Source organism: Sarcophilus harrisii, chromosome 4, assembly GCF_902635505.1.
Source record: "Sarcophilus harrisii chromosome 4, mSarHar1.11, whole genome shotgun sequence".
NCBI lineage: Eukaryota > Metazoa > Chordata > Mammalia > Dasyuromorphia > Dasyuridae > Sarcophilus > Sarcophilus harrisii.
Genome location: NC_045429.1, coordinates 142,412,825 through 142,438,507, shown reverse-complemented (window position 1 = coordinate 142,438,507; position 25,683 = coordinate 142,412,825). Strand labels below are relative to the sequence as shown.

The window sequence follows — 25,683 nt, the reverse complement described above, 5'->3', positions numbered from 1 at the left end:
ACCTTGTTTACTTCTTTGCCTTGCTGTGGTTTATCTGGCAAAACAAAACAAAAAATATATCCTCTAGTGTCAGTTACTGGAGGGTGTATTTACTGTTTCCATAGGTTAATTAAAATTTGTTTTTCAAAAAACAATTGAGCAAAACATAAAACCCTAGAGGGTAATGTATATGCTTGTAAAGAAAATTAAATGCTTTCTTTTATTCCTGTCAAATTCTAATGCATTAAAATGCTTGTTCAGATCTTGGCTTAGATCTCTGCTGTTTACTTATTATTGAACTACAAGGGTTTAAGTATGACTGTGGGTGTGTATACACACACACACACACACACACACACACACACACCAGTGATCTTTGCCCTTAGGAGAAAGACCTTCAAAGTTTCTAATCTTGTTACACTCATTTGGGCATATTCTGGGCTTTTATCCCTCCTCCTTCTCCCTTCCCTCCTTGTACTTACCATTTTCATTTAAAGAGTGCAGTGGAGGGAGGAAAGCTGGACATTGTTCTGTTCCAAGCTTCAGAGTCATGTCTTTCTTTCTGACTCCAGTCTTGATCGCAATTATCTTAATCTTGATTGGGAGGATCTTTAAAAGTGAAGGCCCCAGCAAGAAAACAGAAGATGAGTCTAAAACCAAGCCAGAGCACCAGCCATGGGTAGATGAAGACTTAAAAGACAATACAGAGCTCCATCAAATAGAAGGTAAAGAAAACAGGAATATTGCTTAGCTTTAGCATTTAGCATTTTTAATAGTATAAATCTATGTTGATAATACAAATTGATAGAAATTAATCAGTTTTACCACATGGTTCAAATGAATTTTAAATAATTGATTGGAGTCAAAAGACTTAGATTTGAATTCTCCTACTGCTCTTTACTAATTGTTTGATTTTTGGCTTTTGTTGTTCAGTCATTTCAGTTACTGGTTTGCCATTTCCTTCTCTAGCCATTTTACATTTTACAGATGAGGAACTGAAGCAAACGGGGTTAAAGTACTTGCTCAAGATCACACAGCTGGGAAGTGTCTGAGGAGGGATTTTAATTTATGGAGATGAATCTTCTTGACTCCAGGCCTGGCATTCTATCTATTGATACCATCTAGCTGCACTCTTCTTCTTATCTTTGCCTGAATTTCAATACTACTTTTAAAAGTGCTCATTGGTTATTTGCATGTATATATCCAATCCATCTCAAACTCAGCATATCTAAAACTGAAGTCATTTTGTCCAACAGATCTGTGCTTCTTCTAAACTCTCCATTTTCTTTTGAAAGTCTAGATCATTTGGATTCTGATTTGACTCTCGCTCTTTCTTACTACCCTTACTACCCATATTCAACCAATTGCCAAATCCTATTATTTCTAACTTCATGATTTTTCTAGATCCTCTTTTCCACTCGTGTCACCATCTTAATTGAAGCATTTGTCACCTCTTGCCTATTTATAATAATCTTCTCTTCTCCTTGCCTTCTCCAATCTCTTTTCTTACCAATCTACTCTTAACTCATCTGCTAAATTTAGCTCCCATCTGGAGGTCTCTCTGAGGTGTGCAGTTATTTGGTAGGTCCTATCAAACAGGAAAAACTCTGAATACTGGTTCATTGAAGGACTGTAAGTCTTTTTTCCTCCTAAGAACTAGTCCAGCTAAATTCAGAAAGGCTCATCACCAGGTTAGCTAGGAGGATGACATCACAGTAGCTCCCATTGACAATTTACTGAATTGTTGAAGGATGGTGATAAGCATAGGTAGCAGGAGGACATAAATCAGTGTAATCACAGATCCTTTAGGTAGTGGAGTCTTAATAGAGAGCAGATCTGACCACATCACTAGTCTTTGCAAAATACCTTTGATGGCTTCCTATTGCCTTGAGAACAACAGTATGAATTTTTTGTTCTTGCATTTATGTCCTTATACATTATGACTCTGAGCAACACTAATATGTTATGGAATGTTTTAGTTAAATTGGACTTGTTTGCTGTTCCCTTCCTTAATCATCTTCCCAATCTGGCTTCAATCTACCTTTCCAGCCTGATTTCACACCACTCATCTTCACATACTCTTATGTTGCAGATAAGCTTGTGTTCTTACTCTTCCTCATCCATTACCTTCTATCTTCTGTCTTTGTAACTTTCTAATTTTGTACCCATGCCTATTCATTTCCTCCTCACCACTGTATCTTCTCTTTCCTAAAAATGTTATCATTTATCTTATACCACATGAACTCATCTCCTTTGAGTACTTTTTAGCTTATGAAGATCTTTCCCAAGATTTGGCACCAAGGACTGAGCCCAGTACTTCAATATGTAGCCTAACAAGGATATAAGACAGCATGACAGTCAGCTCCCTAATTCTGGACATTACATCTGTTTCTTGGTTGATATCACACTATAGACTCTTAATGGGTTTGCAATTCCCTAAAACTTCCATTTGGTTTTATTAAACAAGAAAAGTCTTCCACTATTAAAACTTTAAAAAATTAGTTAATGGTATCATATGCTGAAAAGTAGTCAAGTGTAATAAAAGATAAGAAAAGGTCATTGGATTTTACAAATAACCCTTGTTTTGTGGGAGGGCCGAGAAAATAATAAGGAAGGAGGGCTAGTGAAGTAGAAAGATTTACTTTAAGGATTAGAAATGAAACAACTACTTCATGCTTCCTTCAGTGTCCATGGATTTTCTTCTGGACTCTAGTCTTTTCCCTGGTCTGTCTCTCTTGCTGAGGCAATCGGGGTTAAGTGACTTGGCCAGGGTCACACAGTCAAGAAGTATTAAGTGTTTGAGGTCAAATTTGAACTCAGGTTCTCTTGACTTCAGGGCTGATGCTCTATCCACCGCATCTAGCCGCCCCATTTAGCCACCCCATCTAGCCACCCCATCCCTGGCTCTTTTAACCATTTTTTCATAGAACATCTTTGTCTTTCTCTGATTCTTTTATCTTTGTCTCTCTCTATCACTCTGTCTGTTTCTCTCTTTCTCTGTCTCTGTATCTCTCTGTCTCTGTCTCTCATTCCCCCCGAGGCAATTGGGGTTAAGTGACTTGCCCAGGGTCACACTACTAGGAAGTGTTAAGTGTCTGAGATCACATTTGAACTCAGGTCCTCCTGATTTCAGGGCTGGTGCTCTATCCACTGCACCACCTAGCTACCCCTCTATCTCCGTCTCTGTTTCTGTCTGTCTCTGTCTCTCTGTGTCTGTGTCTGTCTGTCTGTCTCTCTCTTTTTTTCTCTCTCTCTGTCTCTCTCATTTCCACTCTCTGTACACCCCACCTTTTTCACCACCTGGCAGTCTAAACTGAATAGTCTCAACAGCCAAAGGCATGTTTGTTTTGAAAGTTGGAAGTTTCACAATTCCCCCTCACAGAGTGTTCATTGTTTACATGGGAGTGAATGAACTCTTCCTCCTACTCCCACCACCTCAGCTACTCCAATCCTCACTAAAGTGATTATTAGGCTTCCAAGCCCACTGAAGTGTCTAGGTTGTGTGATTTATATGAGACTGTTCGGTTGTTGAGAACTATTATTTAGAGACAAGAACATTTTATAAGAGGATCAAACAATCACATTATTTTAAAATTACTTTTATTGTTACAAAATAGTTGGAGTTACAAAAAAGTTATCATTTAATCATTTACAATAGTTGGATATAATTTTTACTAAATACTTTTATATAATCTCATTTGATTCTTACCACTCAAGGACAAATATTATTATGCCTGTTCTGAAGATAAGGAATTCCAGGCTTTGAGAGGTTTAGTGATTTGCCCAGGGTCATGTATGTGATAAGTGGGAGAACCAGGACTTGAAATCAATGTCTTTGTAATCTTAGTTCATTGATCTTTCCAGCAAGCCACACTGCCTGTCATTTATAGTTTCTCAATATTTGCAATTAGAAGGATGTAGTGAAGTAGAAGAAACCTCAGGGCCACAAATGATCAAACAGCTACTGGTTCATATATAACTAACCTTTATTTAAGAAAAAGTATAAAGAACAAGCTTTGAGAGCAGAGCTGCTACAGATCTGGCCCCTTAGTGTCCTAGAAATGTAGGCAATATTGGATATCCCAGAGGTTCCTGGTTCATATACAACGTTACATTTACAGGATATGTCAGTATTAGGTGATTTTCTATCCTATACCAATGCTGATTTCATCATGATGAAAATTAACTTTGAATAAATAGATTCAGATGGATGGGGCAGTGTTTTCAAAGTCCTGTGCTACACATAGAGAAAGATAGATATATCTATAGATTGATTCATGGCAATGGGGGTAGCTTAAAACAAACAAACAAACAAACAAACAAATAAATAAATATGCATATGTATATTTACACATTTATCTATATATAGATATACATATCTATATCTATTTACCATTGGTCTAGAAAACTCATTATCTTTCCACCCCCCCCCCAAACTGTCCCCTTTTCCAAACTTTTCTATTACTACTGAAAGTAACACCATCTTTCCAATCACCCAAGCTCATAATTTAGGTGCCATTTTTCATACTCCATATACAGTCAGTTGCCAAGTCTTTTTGATATCACCTCTGCAACATCTCTCTAATATATCCCCTTCTCTTCTCTGATACTGTTACTACCCTGGTTCAGACCCTAACCACCTCCTATCTGGACTACTGCATATCCTGGCTATGTAAATCCTGAGAAAGTCATTTAATTTTTCAGTTTTCTGGGAAATTCTCTAAAATGCAAAAAATGTGCCAACCTGCATTGATACAGGAAGTTCCTCACTGGGAGCTATTTATACCAGGGATCTTAAGTCTGGGAAAAATAAATAATTTTCACACACACACACACACACACACATACACTCCTGTATCAACATAAATAAGTAGATAGATGCATCATCATATCATCAAGAAAGTTCCACTTTGAAACATCATTATGTTTCATCATGGTATGGAGGTGGGGTCTTATGTTCACTAAGTTTGCAGCAGGTAAGCATAGTCTCTGAGAGACTCTACCCATGATGGAAAGTCTTAGAATATGATCCTACTGTCTAAAGCTAAGTAACGATGAAAAACAGTAAGGACAAAAATATGCAGAATCAGGATGTTAGAGACTTGATCAATTCTTTGCCTATGGCAACCTGTGAAACAAAGAAAAGCACAACATAGTCCTGAGTCCTGTATTTGCTTCCACTCTCAGAGCAATCCTGGCAGGCTAGCAAAAATGGAGAACAAGGGTACTAAAATTCACACAGTTTCAAGACATCTATAAATATTAGTCTACGTGCTGGTACTTGAAGTGTGAGATCCTTGACCAGTGACCAGTAAATTGGCACACTGTTGGAGGAAGTGAATCATATTTATCTTGATGTTCTTAAATGAAAACAAAGGGATATTGCAGCTAAATGGGAAGATGTTTCACAGACTCTTTTTGGAGAAGTAAATAAAGGAATGGTGAGTTTCCTGTGTATACAAAGGGATAAGAAATATCACATCATAGGACACTTGACCACTGCATATTCATTGCTCAAGAAAAAAAATATCTGTAGAAAGACTGCTGTGAAATAATTTTAACTTATGTACCAATATTTATCGTAAAAATGGGGAGGGGGGTGAAGAAATTCTGCAATAAATTTTAAAAAGGTTTCTAAATGGGGTTAAGATGCACTTTAATACCAAAATAGGCATAGTATAGTTTATGAGTGAGAAATAAGAGAGGCCCAAAACTTGCAGAATATGTATATTTATATATCTATAGCTATGTCTCTCTATCTGTATCTATGTAAGATTCATGATTACACATCACACATATTTTCCTTAAGAAGAAAGTCTGATGGAGGTCTGATATGGAGAACATGAAATATCTTCATTAAAATGAAATTAGGCAACAGGAATGACTGTTTATTGACGTGAGAGTTATTTCCAATTCAGTTATGAAAAATCAGAGTGATGATTAGATTGAGGAAAGATCAAAATCATAACACAAAAGGAAGAAAGAAAAAAATTTTAAATAAGGAAAACAAATGAGTCAATTCCTACTTGACCTATATAAGCAATAGTCCTGAGTAATGGGAAATGGATAAAAGATTCAAGTATTTGGAGAGTTGTCAGCATACTTTGATTTGTTCTATCTGGTAGGTAAAAACTAAGAGCAACTGATAGAATTTGCAAAAGGGGCAATTTAGGCTTGATATTAGAGAATATAAGAGAAACCTGGCTAACAAAACTCCTTTTATTGGACATATTGAAGTAAAGTTTATATCTATAGTTAGAGTTCTTTTTCCCTCAGAATTGTTTTGTTCTCACAATATCTCTCAATATGCTTTCTTTTTTCTCCATTCACAATCATTCTGGTGGAAACTTGCATTACTTCTTGTCTAAACTATTAACAGCAAGATCCGAATACATCAATGCCCTCTCACTTAAACTCAACCAGTTCCCTATTGCTTATGGGATCAAATAGAAAATGGTCTTTTTGATTTTTAAAGTCCTTCACAATATGCTGTTTTCTTACCTTTCTAGTTATCTTACACTTGACATCCTGATGTGTGTTTTATAACCCATGCAATGCTGACCAACACGCCATCTCCTAAGTTTGTACCATGATTGTGCCCCATATCTAGAATGATTTCCATCATCACCATCCTCCTATTGACTTGCTTGGTTTCATTTCTGCATTCTAAAAGTGAGTTTATTCCAAAGTCCCACTTTTTCTTTCTATCTTCAGATATAACTCCAATGGGTTCTGTTGTCATCTCTATTTTTAAAACTCCCAGATCTACATATTTAGCCCTAGTCTGTCTCCTGAACTCCAGTTATATATCACCAATTGCCTATTGGAAATTTCCTATTGGATGTTTCATAGCTATCTCAAATATAACATGGTAAAACAGAATTAATTACCTTTCTTCTCAAAACTCACTTTTCCTCCAAAATTTCCTATTCCTATGGAAGGAACTGCCTTCAATCTATTAATGAAGATTCTTGACCTCAGAAGTATTTTTAACTCTTCATGTTCTCTCAAACCATTTATCCAATAAGTTCCCAAGTCTTACTGAGTCTATCCTTCCCAAATACTGTGCACCTTCTCTCTAGTATTTTATGATTAGAGAGAATACCTGTTTAATGTTCTCATTAACTCACTTGAACCATTGTAATAGTCCCTGATCCTCCTCTCCAATCCATTTTCCACACAGTTGTAAAACTGATATTCTTTAAGTACAGATCTGATGATTTTATACCTTGTCCCAAAAGTGAATTTCTATTTGTTTCTAGGATCAAATACAAACTATTCAGTTTGCCATTTAAAAGTCTTCATAATCTGGCTCTAAATTCTTCTCTAATCCATCTTCCAAACAAAATGCCAAGGTGATATACCTGAAATAAATGTCTGACCAGGTAATCTCTCTGCTCAGTAAAATCCAATAACTCTATAATGACCACAGGATCAATGATCTCTATTTGGTATTTAAAAGTCCTTTACATTCTAATTTCAATCACTTTTTCCTACCTTACTATGCATTCTTCTTCAAACTAAGACTCCAACTCTTGACTCTTGACTCCAACTAAAGTGGACTTTTTTTTTTTTTTTTTTGCTGCTCATCATATGTACCATTTTATCTCTTACCCGGTGCTCTTGTATAAGCTGTCTCCCATTCTTGGATTATACTATATTGTTTTTAGACTCCTTCAAATCCTTCAAAGCTCAGTTCAAATGCCACTCCCTAAATGAAGTCATTCCTTTGTTCTAATGCCTTGGTCTCCAATTATTTTGTATTTATTTTGAATATTATGTATTATTCATTAAGATATAAAATGTAAGCTCCTTGAGGGCAGGAACAGTTTTATTTTTCTTTATGTCACCAGAACCCTGCACAATGCCTGGTAGCAAATTGCTTAATATATACTTATTGACTAGTTGATTTTGGTATGACTATTTCTCCACATAAACATGTGTTAAGGGAATATTTGATGATGAAGTTTTGAAGAAGGGAACTGATAGGCTTTTGCAAATGATACTCTAAAACATATCACACATTTATAGTTACACAATTTACTATATTTGTGAATACAAAATTCCACTGTGCTAATTTATTGACTTGGAAAAAAATTGATTCATTAGCACAAAGCATTTCCTTAAATAACATCCTCCAACAATGTCTCCTATGCATATGTGAAAATCACATAGTTACTTAAAAGTTGTAGTAACAGGAATAATTTTGCTAGCTGACTGATTATTAATATAAACCAAGCCATAAAATAGGGAGAGATAATTTCACTAAAGATATTTCTCACTGTCACCAAAGATGTTCAGCTCAGTGTCCAAGTAGAAGAAAGAATTTCCTATGAATGATAGAGTTCTCAAGATTTGATAATGAGGTCCCCCAGATTCTCTTCTTTATGACATTGTTCTGATTTTTAATAAGCATTCAGAATACTGCAGAGTCTCCTAGGTAGAATTCAAAATCACTCCAAAGAGGTTGTTTTATCTATACATTGAGGAAAAAATAAAGAGAATGAAGAATTCCTATTGCCTAGACTATAATATACAGGTGGGTGGTCAATCCATAGAAATGGTCCATTAGTGCACGTATGTTAGAGAGACACTGTGAATAGACAATGGACTGGGCTCAAAATTAGACAGGGTTGACTTAACTTTTGGGAAACTAAACTGGACTTTTAATGATCTCAATCTTCTTGAAACAAAGGAACATTTTTCTAACACCAATATTCTTCCAGTGATGATAGATGGTTATGAGTCATAGGATATTATAATCTCCAAAGAATTAAAATTGCAGATCACTCAAAGGTCAATGAAGAAGTGCACCATGAGTACAGACATTCTGAAACTTATTGCCAATGAGAAATTGTTCAGGAGAAATGGTATAAAAGATGCCATCAGATGATTAAATGAAAAAGAAAGTGGGTCAATCTTATAGTGAGAATGAGGGATAAACATTGAATAACCTGAGCACTCCACTGGTATCTATGATATTTCAAGAGATATAGAGTAAGGCTTCTGGGATGTTGGATGGATCCCTTGTGGAGGATTTACAGGAAGTCATGGACAGGATGAAAAGATGTAGAGAGGTTGTGGTGGTCGATACCATTAAAAGAAGTAACTAAATCCTTGAAGTCACTCTTCCATGGACAGTTACACAACCAGTGCTAAGGAAAGCTCTTATTAAATGCTATCTATGCTACCTAGTAGGGATAACATTTTAACTATTGCCATCCATTTGCTCTGTAGTCCAATGAGTTTTATCAGTTTGTCTTGCTGGATTCCGAAATATAGAACAAAAAGTAAATTTATAAGAAAGGTATGAAGTTCAGCAGAGTCATCCTAGATTTTGAAGGGTTTAAAGAGACACTAAAGGTCATTTAGTTTAAATTTAAATTTTATGAAGCATAAAACATAGAATCCTATCTGGGTAGAAAAGGTATGGATAGGGTGCCTTACTATCTATGTGACTATGGTACTAAGATTCCTCATCTATAAAATTAAAAGGGTAGGTTTAGATAGCTTCTAAAGTTTCACATAGTTCTATTTCTATGATCCTATGGTTTTCTTTAAGTTAATCTTTTAGCATAGTTTATCAGTTTTATTTGTATTAAGTCCTTTGGTTTTCTTAGACCAGGAGATGACAGAGCTAGAGACAAGATAGCCAAAGAATTGGGTGCTGAAAGAGGATTGAAGGGTTCCTTCCTCAAACAGGCGTGTTCTCTTCCTTTCTGTTTTCATTTGCTTAAGATAGTGTAATTATTGTGACAAGGAGAGGGCCCTTTAGGGAGAGTTGGAAAGAAATCTTGATAAGAATTTGAAGCATACTATTTTAGGATATCACTGGAAAATGAGTGAGTTATCAAGCCACATCCTCGCCTATGTGGAGACTTTGAAGCTCTGTTTGCCCACAGAATTTGCTGTCTTGCTGGTGCTTATCACCTGTCCTGAAAAAGATTAGGGTTGAGGGAAGGGGATGATCAGAGAATCCGAGACCTTAAAATTGAAGAGACCTGAAGATCCGTCTTTTCTGGATGAGAAAACTGAGTCCCTGAGATATGAGTAAATTGAGGCTCAAAAAAGTTACTCATTTAGTTAATTAATAACTCATGTCTTTATGGTCCTTAAGCTTACAAAACATTTTCTTTATAACAGACCTGTGGGTAAGCAGTGCAAGTGTTATTATTCCTATTTCATAGATGAGGACATAGCAAGCAATTACCATTACTTATACAAATAGAAGGTATCATGGCCATGATTTGAACTTAGTCACCCAGCTACAAGTTGTTCCATACTTTTCCACCAAAAAAGATTTTGAAATCAAACTTCCTCATGGAGTCTGTATATGATGGCTGGGGGTGGGGGAAGATTAGAGAGGAAGGGGAAGGTGATTGCTTCTTTTTCTACCTGCTGTTAGCTCATTTTCCTTTAGTCTTATCCCATATTCAAAGCATTTATGGAATGTTTTGTTACTTCCTTATAAATTACTAAAATTTCAACATCTTTATTTTAATTATCACTAGGCTTCCAACCCATAAGCTTTTGTTTGTTTCTCTCTATATGTCAGCCTCTCTAATATTCTAGGTACAAATAAACATCAAGGCTAAGGGTATACTATTTATTAACAGTAGAATCAATAATAAAAAAATAAATTTTACAACATGCCAAATGGAATGGTGTGAAGATCGTGTATTTTTAAATCAGCAGGAGTCAGGAATTCAAGTTAGGGGAAAATCATCAGTCTTTATTCTCAGTGAAGGAGGATCGGAGGCGGAAGAGAATCGGCGATAGCAATGTGTGCAGCTGAGTCAAGAAGCTAGCTCGACCAGCAGCCACACAACCAGCAGCTAGGAGTCTCAAACCCAGGCCCAATCTCTCCAACTTCTCTTCCTTCTCCCTCTCTGCCTCCACCACCAAAATCGTCATTTCCTATACAACACATCAGGACTTGCACGGAGAGTGGCAGGGACCATTCTTTATCAATCATGTATATTAATAGAATATAGCCCAATTACTATTTAGCCTCACGTCGGGACCTCAATTGCATCAACTCAAACCTCAGCCATTACCATCTCCCGCTTTCTTTTATTTTAGAACACAGGTGGTCCTGCCATCCCTACTCCTCAGGAGGTCAGAGCCCCAGGAAGGTGATCACAGCCTCCCTAACTTCTCAAGGAAGGAGGTGAAAGCACCGAAAGGTGATCACAGCCTCCCTGACTTCTCAGGAAAGCGGTGAAAGCACTAAAAAGGAGATGATCATGCCTACCTGACATCTCAGGAAAGGAGATGAAAAGCACCAAAGGAAATGGTGGTTGCTAGGCGGGTTTCTGGCCTGAAGGGTTTTTGCACAAACCCATCAGCATGGGAGGTTAACACAAGCCACATAGCAATAACGAGAGCTTTGGGATGAGTCTCCCTCAGTCAGTGCAGGCTCGTGTGGTGTAACAAACATGGTGTACACACAAGTAGGGAATAACCAAACAACATAAATCAATATGGTGTTGGAAAAGATCACCAGAAGTCCTAGGAGGAGGGTATGTAAACAACAGTCACACATACACCTTCTTCAGCAAAAGATAGTCCAAAACCAATCTATTGTCCATTGCTTCACATGTCAAGTCAATGTCCCCTGGTTTTGAAGTCCCAAAAGTCTTTTTATGTGTTAGGGAATCAATGATTCCAGCAGATTTTGAAGTCCTGTAACGTCTTATCATTTCTCAGAGATCCAATGATTCCTGAGAGTTTTCAAATCTATGTCTCAGAAATCCAAGATTCCTGAGGTTTTTGAAGTCTATCTCAGAGAATCCAATGATTCCTGAGGGTTTTGAAATCCAACAATCTTTGATGTCCATAGTCAAAGCCATAACTTTGCCACGCTCTTTCAATGGTGAGCACAATCAGCAACAGAACCACCCGATATTTCTTGGGTCTTCTCCTTTGTTTCAAGGATCTGCTCTGTCTCTGCGATGGACGAATATGGCTCATTGGCACCCATCGTCCCTTCTCCACCTGTAGAGATACAAGCAAACCTCTCCCCAAAGCAGTTAGCCTATCTAGTCCTTTCCATTCACCATTTGCTGGGTCTCTCCACATCACCGGCGATTATCTAAAGATAGTGGAGCTGCTCGCACTGGACACTGACCTTCCGGTGGGTTATAAAACCTGTCTCGGAGCCAGTGCATCTTTGTAAAAACCAAGAAGTTAATAGTATAAAGAGCTAGATTTAGAAGTTCTCTAAGGTTACCTTGGCTCCCCCTTTCTTTTGTTTTTGGAGTAGTGTCTTAATATCTCTGTTTCTCCTCTCCACTATTGCCTGTCCTTGAGGATTAAAGGTATGCCGTGGTTGTAAAATCTTATACTGTGCACAAAAGTTGCAAAATGTTTCAATATAACAGGACCATTGTCGTTTATTGGCTTTGGCACACCCATAATGGCAAATGCTTGTAGGGAATTCAGTGACCACTCAGGCTGTCTCTTTTGCTGTGGCATTGCAAAGTGAATCCGAAAGTGTCTACCACAACGTGGATGAAAGACAGACACCAAGATTTATAATGGGTCACATCCATTTGCCAATTTCATTGGGTCTCAACCGAGGGTTCTTCCCTGGAGCAGTGTAGGAGCGTGGAAAGGAAGGCAAGCCGTACAGGCTTTATGCTCCTGGCTTCCTCCTTTTATTCCAAATTGTAAGCTAAGCTCGACAGCCTGATGATATTTAGAATGAGATGCCTGGGCTTCCTGGAATAAAGGTATTGACCAACATAGTTAGAGGCTTCTGCCTTTGTGCCATCAAATATGGACCTGAAGTCCACTGGAATGGACATGTAATTATAGATCTTACTGGATGCTTTCTCACTTGCTCTTGAAGTTTCTTAAAGAGCTGATATATATTAGAGGTTGCAAATTTTATTTGGGCTGGGGCAATTCTTTGTACCACACCTACCGAATAGGCCGAGTCAGATATTATACTTATGTCTCCTGGATAATAAGTAAGAGCTAGAATGATCGCATACAATTCATTCTGCTGAGTGGACTGAAAAGGGTTCTGACTACTCTCTTTATAGTTAGATCATGAGTAAAGCACAAATATTATGTTTGGATGCATCCGTGAAGATAGTTGGTCCTTTAGAGGCACTTTAGAAACTTTTTCTTCAAGAATCCATCGCCAATTATGTAATAGTCTAGTTATCTTTAATGGAACCCATGTATAAATTTGGAATAGCTAATAAAATTTGCCACTCTGGGATAGTTCATAACACACATTAATTTGTGTATTGGTATAAAAGGTGTATATCTTGTCGGTCTTGTCCAATAATTTACTTTCGCTTAGTGGCCTTTAATAAAATTCTAGCCACAAGCACTGGGTAAGTGTAAGGCTTTGTTCTGGTTTGTGCCGGAGGTTCACCACTCTATCACACTGTGTCCTTGATGAAGGACTGCTGTAGGTGCCTCTTGTAAAACTGATATCTCCAAAGGGTTTTGGTGACTCTTTCAATCCATTGGATAAGCCAGTTCAACTTCTCTCAAAGCCTCTTGAGCTTCTTTTGTAAGCTGGCGTGGTGAATTTAAAGCACTGTCTCCCTTAAAATGTCCATATAACAGTTGTAACTGATAGGTAGTCAAACCTAACACTGGTCGCATCCATTGGATATCTCCTATCAATTTCTGAAAATCATTCAATGTGTTTAGCTTTTCTGTTCTTAAGGAGAGTTTTGAACTGTAAGCACCTTGGGTATACTTCATATCTAAATATTGAAAAGGAGCATGTCTTTGAATTTTCTGGTGCTATGTATAATTTATAATTCCTTAGTGTTTCTATGGTCTTTTGTAGACATGCCTCTAACATTTGTTCTCAGGTACATCCCAAAATGTCATCCATGAATTAATGCATAACTTTTGGAATGCTTTTCTTACTGACAAAGAGCAGCACAACATACATTTGACACATAGTAGGGCTGTTTTCATTCCCTGTGGCAAAACTGTCCATTCATATCTTTTATAAGGCTCCAGCTAAGTTAGCTGGGCACTGAAAACAAATCTTTTCATATCCTTCTTATCCAGAGGATAGAATAGAAACAATCCTTAATATCTATGACCCAAGAGGCCATTCTCTAGGCAACTGAGTAGGAGATGGAAGTCCAGGCTGAAGAGTTCCCATAGTTTCCATCTGTTCATTCACTTTTCTTAAATCGTTAACATCCTCCATTTTCCAATTTCTTTTCACAACAAACACTGGGAATTCAAGGACTTAAGAAGGTTTAAGTGTCCTTGGTCAAGCTGCTCCTGTACTATATCTAATAAGCTGAATTTTATCTTTCTAGGGCCACTTCTTATCCACCTGGTGTATCAGTTTTCCATTGGATAGGAACAGGTGAAGGTTGGCAGGCCTTCAACAACCTCTTAAAAACCAAAGTACTCATTTTAACCTAATTGCTGTAAAACGTCTCTTCCCCCACAGATTGATGGGATTTTCAACTATAAAAGGTAAAAACTCCTGTTTTGCCTTCAAAAGTCCATCTCATAGGGGCAGCACTAACTTCAGCTGCTATTGATCCTCCTACAGAACATGTAGGTGTCTGCTTAATCTTTGGCCAGTGACTGGGCCACTGCCTCTATTGACTGTCAATCTGCACCAGTGTCTACCAATCCTTCCAATGGAAGGCCATTTATATAGATTGTGAGCATAATGGTCATTGTTTAGCTTGTCCAGTAAATTGCTGGATTTTTGATCTGGAATCAGAATCTGGGTGACTATCCCGGGGTTCTTATTAAGGTTCTGTAGGAAAACTGATCTATTTCTCCTGGTGATAAGTCACACATTGTCTGCCTGTTTGGTGACTGGGATATTATCTACACATTCCCAGTTTCCCACATCGGTATGTGGATGGACACTGTTTTTCGTCTCTCAGGAGGTAAAATGGTCAACCTCTGTGCCTGGAGGCAAGGGATCTATAGGCTGGAGAGGAACAGATTTCACCTCTCCAGGGGTATCTCAGTTGTCTCAGCTGCATAACTCTATTCCCTAATTGTAATCCCTTTCTCCATCAGGTTGCTTCCTGGCTGATTGATTGTTAATCCTTTCTGCCATCATATGGCTTCCTGGCTGATTGGTCATATTGAGGGTTTGGCCGTCTGGCACTCTCTGGGTGCACCTTTGGCTGATCATGCCCCAAGTGTTTTTGCCTGGGGCCCTGGGGCTGGGCCCCTCATCCCTTCCCTGAACCTGTCTACATTCGGGGCCCAATGGGAAGCCTCTGTTGCATTTGGACATGGGGTGCTGGGTCTTGTTCTCCCACCCTGTCCTCTCCTCTCCTTATACCAACATTGAGCTTTCAGATGCCTCTTTACCACACACAAAGCATTGATGTTCTCTCTAGAAAGTCCCTTGCCGGAAGGGACCCTGTCTACCATGTTGAGATCTTGGGAAGTTGCATCATAGTCTGGCTATAAAGGCATTTGTACCCATTGTGGCCTGGCGTCTTATGAACTCCTCTAAAGGGCATCCTTGCAGTCCTAGTATAATTCTTCTGCACACCTCATTAGCATTTTCCTTAGCAAGTTGTCTTATTAAAACATCTGTTGATGGATTTTCCCCATTAGTTCTTGTGATAGCAGTCTGCAAACGTCCACAAAGTCAGCAAAGGTTCATCTGGCCCTTGCGTTATTTTATGAAGGCCTCACCTTTGTCATTTTTTGTGAATCATGTGGCGCTTTGATAGCATCAGCAACAATTTGCTCATATGCTGCTACTGAATAATTAATCTGCGGCTGTGGCGTCTGCAGATGGACCTATACCTTGTAGTAGGTCATAGGTGATGCAAGCATGAACAACATTTGACTATTTTGTTGGGCTTGTATCCTACAGAACTCACTATATTCAGAAAACATTAATTTTGTCCAGGTTCTAGGCATACCCTTGCTATAGATTTCCAGTCATCAAGTCAAGATTTCAAAAGCCAAATTCTGTAACAGCATCTTAACATAAGCTGATGTAGCCCCATAAAAGAGTGCAACCTTTTAAGATCTTTAATGATTTCTATTAAAAAAGGGGCATATCTTCCTTTGTTGCGGAGGCATTAAACTGGAAATTAAAAAGAAACATAAGTGGCGGGCCCCGGATGTCCGCCCTTTTTTTGGCCTTCATTAACCCTCTTGGTCTACTCAAAATTGGTGCTGTCCTTCCCCCCCTGCTCCTCCTCCCTCCCCCGGAATGGAGTTGTGGGGAAGTCAATCCCTCCTGATGGGGTGAAGCTGCCTCGGGGTGGAAGAATCACCACCCCTTGTTTAAAGTCTCCATGCCCTTGGGGAATTTTAATCTCCTTTTGTCTTCCTCCTTAATATCATGGCTCCTTTGAAAAGGTGAAGGCCACAGGTTTTTCTTTCTTCTAGGGATAGGGTTTCTTAGTCTAACTAATTATATTGTATAAATAAAAAGCCTCAGTGGAAATTGAATAGGCCATTTTCTCTGAAATGCATGGTCTCTTGTCCAACCAGGGACCAGTTATCTGGGATCTGCTCCTCCTCTCGACCAAGGGGATGCAGTTTAATGTACCCACAAGTCTGCTACCTGTTCCCAAGTTATAATGCCTTGTCTTTCTATCAGCTTAAGCCTTTCTATAGCACCATAGTGGGTGGAGTTAAAAAGGGTTGAAGGGGTTGGGGGAGGGATGGAAGTCTTTGTAGCATTTGTCCCATTTTGAAAAAAAAATTACTGGTTTAGTTTTTAAAAAATGTTCCTTTTTGTCTATTAAAATACTCACCCAAGTTCCTGGTCACGGAACTTTTTGTCCTTAGTTTCCCACCGTTGGAAATGTGGTTGTGTATTTTAAATAAGCAGGAGTCAGGTTCAGGTTAGGGAAAATTCGTCTTTATTCTCAGTGAAAGGATGGAGGTGAAAAGAGAATCGGCCCGATACTGTGGTAGTCAAAAGCAAGCTCACCAGCAGCCACACAACCACACAAGTCTCAAACCCAGGCCCAATCTCTCCCAGCTTCTCTTCCTGTCTCCCTCTCCCTCTACCCACCAAAATCATCATTTCCTATACAAACATCAGGACTTACGGGGTGGCAGGGACCATTCTTTATCCAATCATGTATATTAATAGAGTATAGCCCAATTACTATTTAGCCTCACATACTTGGGACCTCAGTGCATCAACTCAAATCTCAGCCCATTACAGAATGGCTTAAATTATAGCCTAAGTCTTCTTTAACTTTTACTATAAATATTGACTTATCTTCAATTCTGGATGCACAATTCTACCATTTAGTTCTCTAAGGATACCCATTAAAATATTTTATTAAGAATTTGTTTCATGTTGCTTTGCAAGATAACATTTATCTTGCAAAGCAACATGAAACACTCTTTCTCTTAGGAAATAACTTTACTTTTTTCTTTTTTCTCTGTCTTCTCTTTAGCAATCATAGTTAACAGTTTCTTCCATATAACAATTAAACTTAGGTTCCTCACAGAGTCCTTAAAGAAGATGGGCATACTTAAATCCTAAGAGTCCACTGACTTTTTAAGATGCAGTAATGCCATCTCTAGTCCCTGCAGGAAAAGCTGTTGAAGTTGGTGTTACATATCACCTTGGAGACTAGCAAGGATTTCAACAGGCAGAGATAGCAGGGGAGGACATTCCGAGTACACTGAAACATATGAACAAAGTTCTGGAGAAGGAAGTGAAGGACATGTTCCAAAATGAATGTTATAGTTTGGCTGCAAGGCAGAATATTTAACAAATAGTTATTCAATGCTTACAAAAATACTGCATTGTACTAGGTATAAGAGAGATAGATTTTTTTACTCAGCTCAAAAAGAGGCAGAGTGTCATCTTTTATGTGGTCTGTCTTCTTTCCCAACCAGTAATTGCTTCTTCCTTCTTGAAATTTTTCTGTGTAGGAATTGTATTTCCTCATTGAATTGAACCTCTTTGAGTGAAGACTCATTTTTAGAGTTGTAACCCTATAACCAAGCACAGTAGGTACTAAATGTTTGTTGAATTACTGCATTGAAAGTTCTTATAATGTAATGAGATAATGGAATGGAATGGAATGACAGAAAAAATGAGGAAGGAGAAAAGGGACCCAGAAAGTTATCTTAGGATTTGGCTGCAGAATGAGGCAAAGAAATGAGTATGACCCTCAAGAGCTGCTATGTGTATTATGTGTATATTGTGTGTGGCCAGTGAATATTGTTTTTCATGAGTGGTGTGTGTATATACATGTATATGAGTATATGTGAATGTATATATGTATATTTGTATGTACTCAGAGCACAAGAAGGGATTGGGTTTTGTTCACATTTACTAAGCAATACCACCCTGAATATGATTAAACTCATCTAATTTAAGCAGGAAAATGTGAGGGAACACCAGTGTTATTGCCTTAGTTTCTTCATCTGTAAAATGAGTTAGAGAAGGAAAAGACAAGCTACTCTAATATTTTTGCCAAGAAAACCCCAAATGAGGCCACAAAAAGTTGCATATGACTAAAATGATTGAACAAAAACAAGTAGGCTTTAGGTGAAGCAATCTCTTCAAATAGTTGTAATAGCAATCTCTTTATTGCAAGAGGAACCCAAATAAAATCCTGCCTCTGATGCTTTTTGTGCATATGAACTTGGGAAAGTTACTTAATTTCTATTGATCTTAGCTTTCTCATCTGTAAATTCAAGACTGTTGTATTAGCTGGGTTTCTGAAATCATTTTCTGGCTCCAGATCTATGTCCCTAGAAAGGGAAGAATATCGTCCCTCTGTCTTGATTGAAGTTGGCTGCTCAATGAAACCTTTCTTTAGATATTTAGAATGATATCAGTCTGTACATGGAAGCTTTGGAGTAGAACTAGGGAGAGGACAAAAGCCAAAAAATGAGATAAATGCCTTCACCAGAATAGCTTAATGCTGGCTAATGATCAGTTTGAGAGTTCCATATCAATGGAATCATGAGTCCTTGAATTATTAAAATAGAAGCATTTGAATAGGTAATGCTGAGCCACCCCTGGATACAGAAAAATTAGGATCCCTTGGAATTAAAAACTTGATGAGGAGAGATTTGTTCTTTATGTTAAAAGCAAAGATACTTGCATGTGCAGGAAAAAAAAGGGGGCATAATTACATAAAATTACTTTCCAATGCCTAGTCCTTGCTGCTTTAATGATTTCCCCCTCATCTCACTCCCATCCCCAGTGGCATAATTGATGGGATTTGAAGACTGAGAAACAGTTAAAATTCTAAACTTTGGGGGTTACCTTTCTTTCCTCCCAGCATAGAGCTCTTCTTTGTTGCTCTCAGGAGCCCAGTAGTGTGACATTTTTTGTATTGTTTCCTCTGCCTTGCAGTTCTTGTCTGGATGATGCCTTCTTTGCTCCAGTTGTATTGCTATTTTAAACCTGAACACCATTCTTCAGGCACCAATGATGAGTCCCCAGGCAATGTGCTGAATAGGCAGGCTCCAAGAAAGCAGCTCTTAACCCAAAGTGTTGTTGCTGCAAGGAGCAATAAGTAGTAAGAGAATTACTGTTGGAACCAGACATTGGTTTACTTCCTTCCTTGGATACTTAACTAGCCAGTGACTATTGGTAAACAGCTTAATTCCTTGGAGACTTTTTACTTCATTTATAATTTAAATGGGGATATTAGTTCACATTTACATTGAGTTGTAAGGATTACAAAACATTTTTGTCACATCAAACTTCTATGGCAGTTGTACAAATATTATTAATCCTACTTTTGGAATAAGGAAGTTAAGATTCTTGAGAATGGTTGCTCTCCCCCTTCTTCCTGAAATGTTCTTCCTCTTCACCTCTATTTTACCTAAAATTCCACTTTTTTTACTGGTGATCTTTCCAGTTCCTCCACAACTAATGCCTTCTCTCTGAGGTTACTTTGCATTTACATGGTATATATCTTATACATACATCATTACCATGTGGTTTTCCACCGTCAGAATGTGAATTTCTTGAAGTCAGGGATCATGTGTTTTCATTTTATTTTGTTTCGACCTTCTTTCAATGTCTAGTGCTTAGCACAATGACTGGTACATAGCAAAAGCTTCATCAATACTTCTTAAGCCACTTGCCTTTAATTAATTACTCCTTATAAGAGTCCTAGCTGTGATTTTGACTTCTAGCCCAGCATTGTAGCTGCTATGCCAGCTTTCTCTTGTCAAGGAAATGAACTCAGGTTTATGTCAACTCTAAAATGTGAGTTATTGCTTCACAGGAAAGACTCAAATTTTTCAGTCCTCAGTGTCGATAAATCCACTCTCTGTCTTTATTTTCCTCTTTGGGAATCTCTTAGTAATGTATTATACTGAAAGTTTCTGTCACTACTGTGTTCATTATGCAAAAACCAAAACCAAACCAAACAAATAGTTAGATTTAGAGTCAGAGAATCTGAGTTCAGATTCTGATTGCTACTTGCTACTTGTATGTTGTTATTCCATTATATCCAACTCTATGTGGCCCATGGGACTATAATGTCCCTGGATTTTTCTTGACAAAGATACTGAAATGGTTTAGTATTTCCTTCTATTAAGGCAAATAGAGGTTAAATGGCTTACCCAATGTCACAAATTAGTAAGTGTCTGAGGTTGGATTTGAACTCAGATCTTCTTGATTCCAGTGCTTTATCCACAAATCCATCTAGTTGTCTTTTTACTACTTGTATAATTACTTTACTACTTATATAATCTCTATTTGCATTAACTTTGCTACTTGTATAATCTTTACTTAACCTTTTTGGGATTCAGTTTTCTTATCTGTAAAATGAAGGAATTGGCTTTTTGATCAAAATTGATCTAAAACTACTCCCAGGTTCATATTTTTGGTTCTATGAGTAGATGGCTATAAATAATTCAGTAGGCTCTGCATCCTGCTAGACAAAGTCACATATCAAACTAAGTCTTGTGATAATAGCTTACAATCCCTCTTTTTTTCACTGAGCTAGAAATTTGATTATCAACTAGCTACTAACCACTACTAGGTTTGTAAACCAAAGAGATCAAAGAAAAAGGAAAAAAAGTCCAAATTCACAAAAAATATTTATGCAGCTCTTTTATGTGGTAGAAATTGAAGGTGAGGTAGGGGAATGGCTGCACAAATTGCAGTATATGATTGTGACTGAACACTTTTATGCTATAAGAAATGATGAGAAGGATGATTTCAGAAAAAAAAAAAAACTGGGAAGACTTACATGAATTGATACAAAGTGAAGTTAGCAGAACCAGGAGAACATTGTATATAATAACAGCAATATTGTATGATAATCTGATGTAAATAACTTAGCTTTTCTTAGCAATACAATATGATCCATGACAAATCTGGAGGATTTAGGATGAAAAATGCTATTGATCTCCAGAAAAAGAACTATGGAATTTGAATGAAAAGCCAATTTAAAAAAATATTTTCTTTTTCTTCCTTTCTTTCCTTCCTCCCTCCTTCTTCCTTTCTTTGTTCCTCCCTCCCTCCTTCCTCTTTTCCTTCTTCCTTTCCTCCTTCTCTTCCTTCCTTCCCCCTTTCCTTCCTCCTTCTCTTCCTTGTTCTTTTTTCTCTCTCTTTATTTTTTTCTTTATCTGTCTCTCCCTTCCTTCCTTCCTTCCTTCCTTCCTTCCTTCCTTCCTTCCTTCCTTCCTTCCTTCCTTCCTTCCTTCCTTTCTTTCTTTCTCTCTCTCTCTTTCTTTCTTTCTTTCTTCCTTCCTTCCTTCCTTCCTTCCTTCCTTCCTTCCTTCCTTCCTTCCTTCCTTCCTTCCTTTTTTTTCTTTCTTTCTTTCTTTTTCTGTATGATTAAGATAGAAATATATTTTGCATGTCTTCACATATAATTGATATCAAACTGCTTATCTTTTTAAGGAGGGGAGATGAATGGGGCAAAAGTAAAGAATTTGGAATTCAAAATTTTAAAAAAATTAAATTTTTTTTTCAATTGAAAAATACTTAACGAAATAAAAATATTGGGGGGAAAAACTAGCTACTAATTCCTTAATTATCTCCTCCCTCCTCCTTTTACCCCTCATGAATGAGAACTAGAACACTAATTTTGATCTGTTCACCAGTGCAGGTCTTCTCTCCCTTCTCCCCCCGCCCCCCACATTAAATCTTTTCTGACTCACATAAGAGCCCTGTTTAAAAAAAACAAACAAACAAACAAACAACAACCACAACAAAAACAACAACTAACAACCTGTAAAAACCTACTGGATTTGACCAATTTGGATACTTGCTTCTACTAGGGAGCCCAGTGAATCTGACCTGTGTCCATCTTCCCTTACTGAGTCTTCTTATTTTGAATATTTCTCTTGGAGGGAAAATTTGCTTTACTTTCTAAAAATCCTGTCTTGTATTCAATGCTTCCTTGTATTATGCTATAGAATCCCAAACTTCAGTCACACTGCATTGAGCTATCCAGGTTCTAATTCTGAGTCCTGTGTTTAGTTAGATGTGTGACTGCCTTATACTATATATAATATTCCTTGTATTATAGGTCATCATAAATATGTATAGGTCAGAACTCACTTAGGAAAAAAAAAAGAAATATCCTGATTTGCTTTTGTTTTAAGAATTGAAAGTGACCAAGGGACCCTTTATATTGATGTAATAATCAAAAAATTCACTGAGGCATTAAGTATCCAGTGGAATTTACACCTACTCAGTCTTCAGGACAGTGTAAGAGAATGAACACCTACTCAAAATCAAGCTAGCAAAGATCATCCAAGGCACAAGGATAGATGTATTTCCTTTATTCTTTAAGAATCATTATAAGATGGAAATTAAAATCTTACTGTTTGAAAAAAAACTCACTTAGGAAAGCATTTGGTAGGTTTGTTACTACATCCCTTATCATATACATTTGATATTCAGACAGTCTTCAGTCTTGAAAAAAATAAGGAAACCCTCTAGTGTTGCTTTTGAATTTGAAGGGTCAGTGTCAAAGCTTCTACTGGCATACTTTTTTTTTCTATATATATTAGCAGAGTCTGCTGTCATGATAAAATTTTAGATTTTTTAGCTAGAAAGTAGAAGTCTAGGAAAGGAAAAAGCTATATATTTTTATCCCATAGAAGAATCTTAAAATGTAGGACTTGTAACTGGAGTACAATGTCATTCCAAAATAAGAGATAATTTAAGATTTTCCCCTCATTTTTCCCCTGTAGTATGATAATTGGTTAAATTATATTTCATAATATATTAAATTATAATAAATAATATTTCATAATATATTAAATTATATTTCACAATATTCATAATAAATATATAATAATATAGTTATTTTGAAACAAGCAATTCATTCCACCCCCCACATTAAATCTCTTTCATGAAATTATTAGGTGTCAGGGCAGCTAGGTGGTGCAGTAGATAGAGCACCAGCCCTGAAGTCAGGAGGGCCTGAGTTCAAATTTAGCCTCAGACACTTAACACTTCCTAGCTGTGTTGCTCTGGGCAAGTCACTTACCCCCAATTGCCTCAGTCAAAAAAAAATTATTAGATGTCCATGTTCCATGTGAATTCTTTCCCCTAATTCTATCTCATTTTACCCACAACTCTTTTGAATTATTATGCTTATCATTATATGGATTACTTATTAGGAATAGAAACAGGATTGTTTTGTTAATTGATTTTGCAATCAAAATTGGGAGAGCTAGGAAAACAAGGTAATCATTCTTTTCTAAGGGATTAAAGTCCTAATCCATTTGGACTTTGTTATTAGAAGTTTCATTATATGTTTTAAGATAATTATAATTGCCAACCTATCAGCATTTAACAAGTTTGGCTTCCATTTTATCATAGAAGTCAGTTAATTGCTTCATCGAATATAGTATGATATGGCTGGTTTCATTTTGATTTTTGCTTTCTTTTGGTTGTTTGTTTTACCAAAATTAATTCTTTCAGAATTTTTTTGCCTAGTACTACATATTTGAATTTCTACTTTGTTTCCCTTGGTCAAAATATTATAGATTCCCTTTTCTTTCTTTATATTTAAAATGATCTACTCCTTTGGCATATGAGAAGGGGTTGGCAGCAAAGGTTTGGCAGAAGGCACAGATGGCATGTTTATCAAATTTTCAGGTAACACAAAACTAGGAGGTATAGCTAACACCCTGACTCTAAATAGGACAGTCAGGAATTAAATAATCTTTGGCAGGCTAAATCCAATAAGATGAATTTTAGTAGAGAGAGAGTCTTCTTACATTTGGGATCCTAGTATGAAGTCCTCAGAGATAAGCTAGAGGAGGAATGATTAAGGCAACAATGTTAATAAGATCTAGGAGAGAACTTTGAGCTCATTATGAGTCAGCAATGAAATGAGGTAGCCTAAAAAGTTAGTGGGCTGTATAGAGTCATAGCTTCTAAGTATAAGAAAGCACAAGTTTCTCAGTATTCTTTGATCAGAGCACATATGGAGTGTTTAACTCATTTATTTAACACATTTATTTAAGTGCCTGCTATATGTCAGGCACTGGCTAGGTGCTGGGGATATAACAGATAGAAGATCATTCCTGTTCTTAAAGAGCCCACAATTTAATGGAAAAGACAACTTGCAAATACTTGTGTATAAACAAACTATAGATGGGATGTGTGTGTGTGTCACACACAATATACATACATATATACACACATATATGTATATACATATGTAAACAGTGCACTAGAATTAAAAAGAGGTTGGGAAAGGTTTACTGTAGAAGATGGGCTTTAAAAAAAACCCCAAAATATTTAAAAACTAAATAAATAAGTTTAAAGAGAGAAGAGGAAGGGAAGATTTTAATCAAGTAATGGAGAAAGAAAAAAAGAGCGGGAGAGTTTAATTATGTTAAGGGAAAAATAAAAAAGAAATTAATAAGTAAGCTAGAAACCAGGGGAAAGAATAACAGACAGCGGGTAGGGAGAATGGAAGAATATTTATTTATAGTATTCCCTTTTTTAAAAATTGTGTGTTCCAAATCTCCCTCTCCATCCATTGAGAAGATAAGTAATGTGATACTTATTATGTGAAATCACTCAAAACATTTTTTATTATCCATGTTGGGGGGCAAAGGGAAGGCAAAAAATAATGAAAATGAAAAACAATATTCAACCTGTACTTATTTCTCTCTCTGGAGGTAAATACCATTTTTCATCACGAGTCCTTTGAAATTACTGAATCATTGTATTGATCAGAACAGTTAAGACTTTAGTAATTGACCATAATTATAGTATTGCTGTTTCTGTATATTATGTTCTGCTGGTTCTGCTCTCATCACTTTTTATTAGTTTGCATATGTCTTCCTGGGTTTTTCTGAAGCCATTCTGCTTATTATTTCCTGTGGCATGATAGTATTCCATCTTAGTCATGTACCACAACTTGTCCATAGTTGATGGAATCCCCCAAATTTTCAGTACTTTGTCACAGCAAGAAGAACTGCTACAAATGTTTTTTGTGCTTGTGGGTCATTTTCCTTTTTAAAAAAATCTATTTAGAATGCAGTGCTTATGGTATTGTTGCTAGGTCAAAGAGTATGCACAAGGGCATCCCTTTGGGTATGGTTCTAAATTGTAAGAATGTAAGCTGTCCCAAGATGGTTCTAAGATGTAAGGGTGGGTGGATCAGTTCAGGACTTCTTGGGTAGATGCTCCTGTGTTTCCATATTCTTTCCAGAATTTGTCATTTTCCTTTCTATAACATTGGCCAATTTAATGAGTGTGAGGTGGTACCTCAGAGTTGTTTTGATTTGAATTTCTTT

At 37.1% G+C, this 25,683-nt stretch overlaps 1 protein-coding gene across 1 annotated transcript in view; it reads left to right on the top strand.

Annotated features, from left to right (window-relative positions):
* Positions 1 to 383: 383 nt before the first annotated feature.
* The window catches only part of IYD (iodotyrosine deiodinase), a 36,938-nt gene continuing 11,638 nt past the window's right edge, over positions 384 to 25,683 (top strand). Inside the window, exon 1 of the mRNA XM_012549410.3 lies at positions 384 to 704. Coding sequence (XP_012404864.1) covers positions 530 to 704 — 175 coding nt within the window. The 5' untranslated portion in view covers positions 384 to 529. The remainder of the gene's footprint in view (positions 705 to 25,683) is intronic.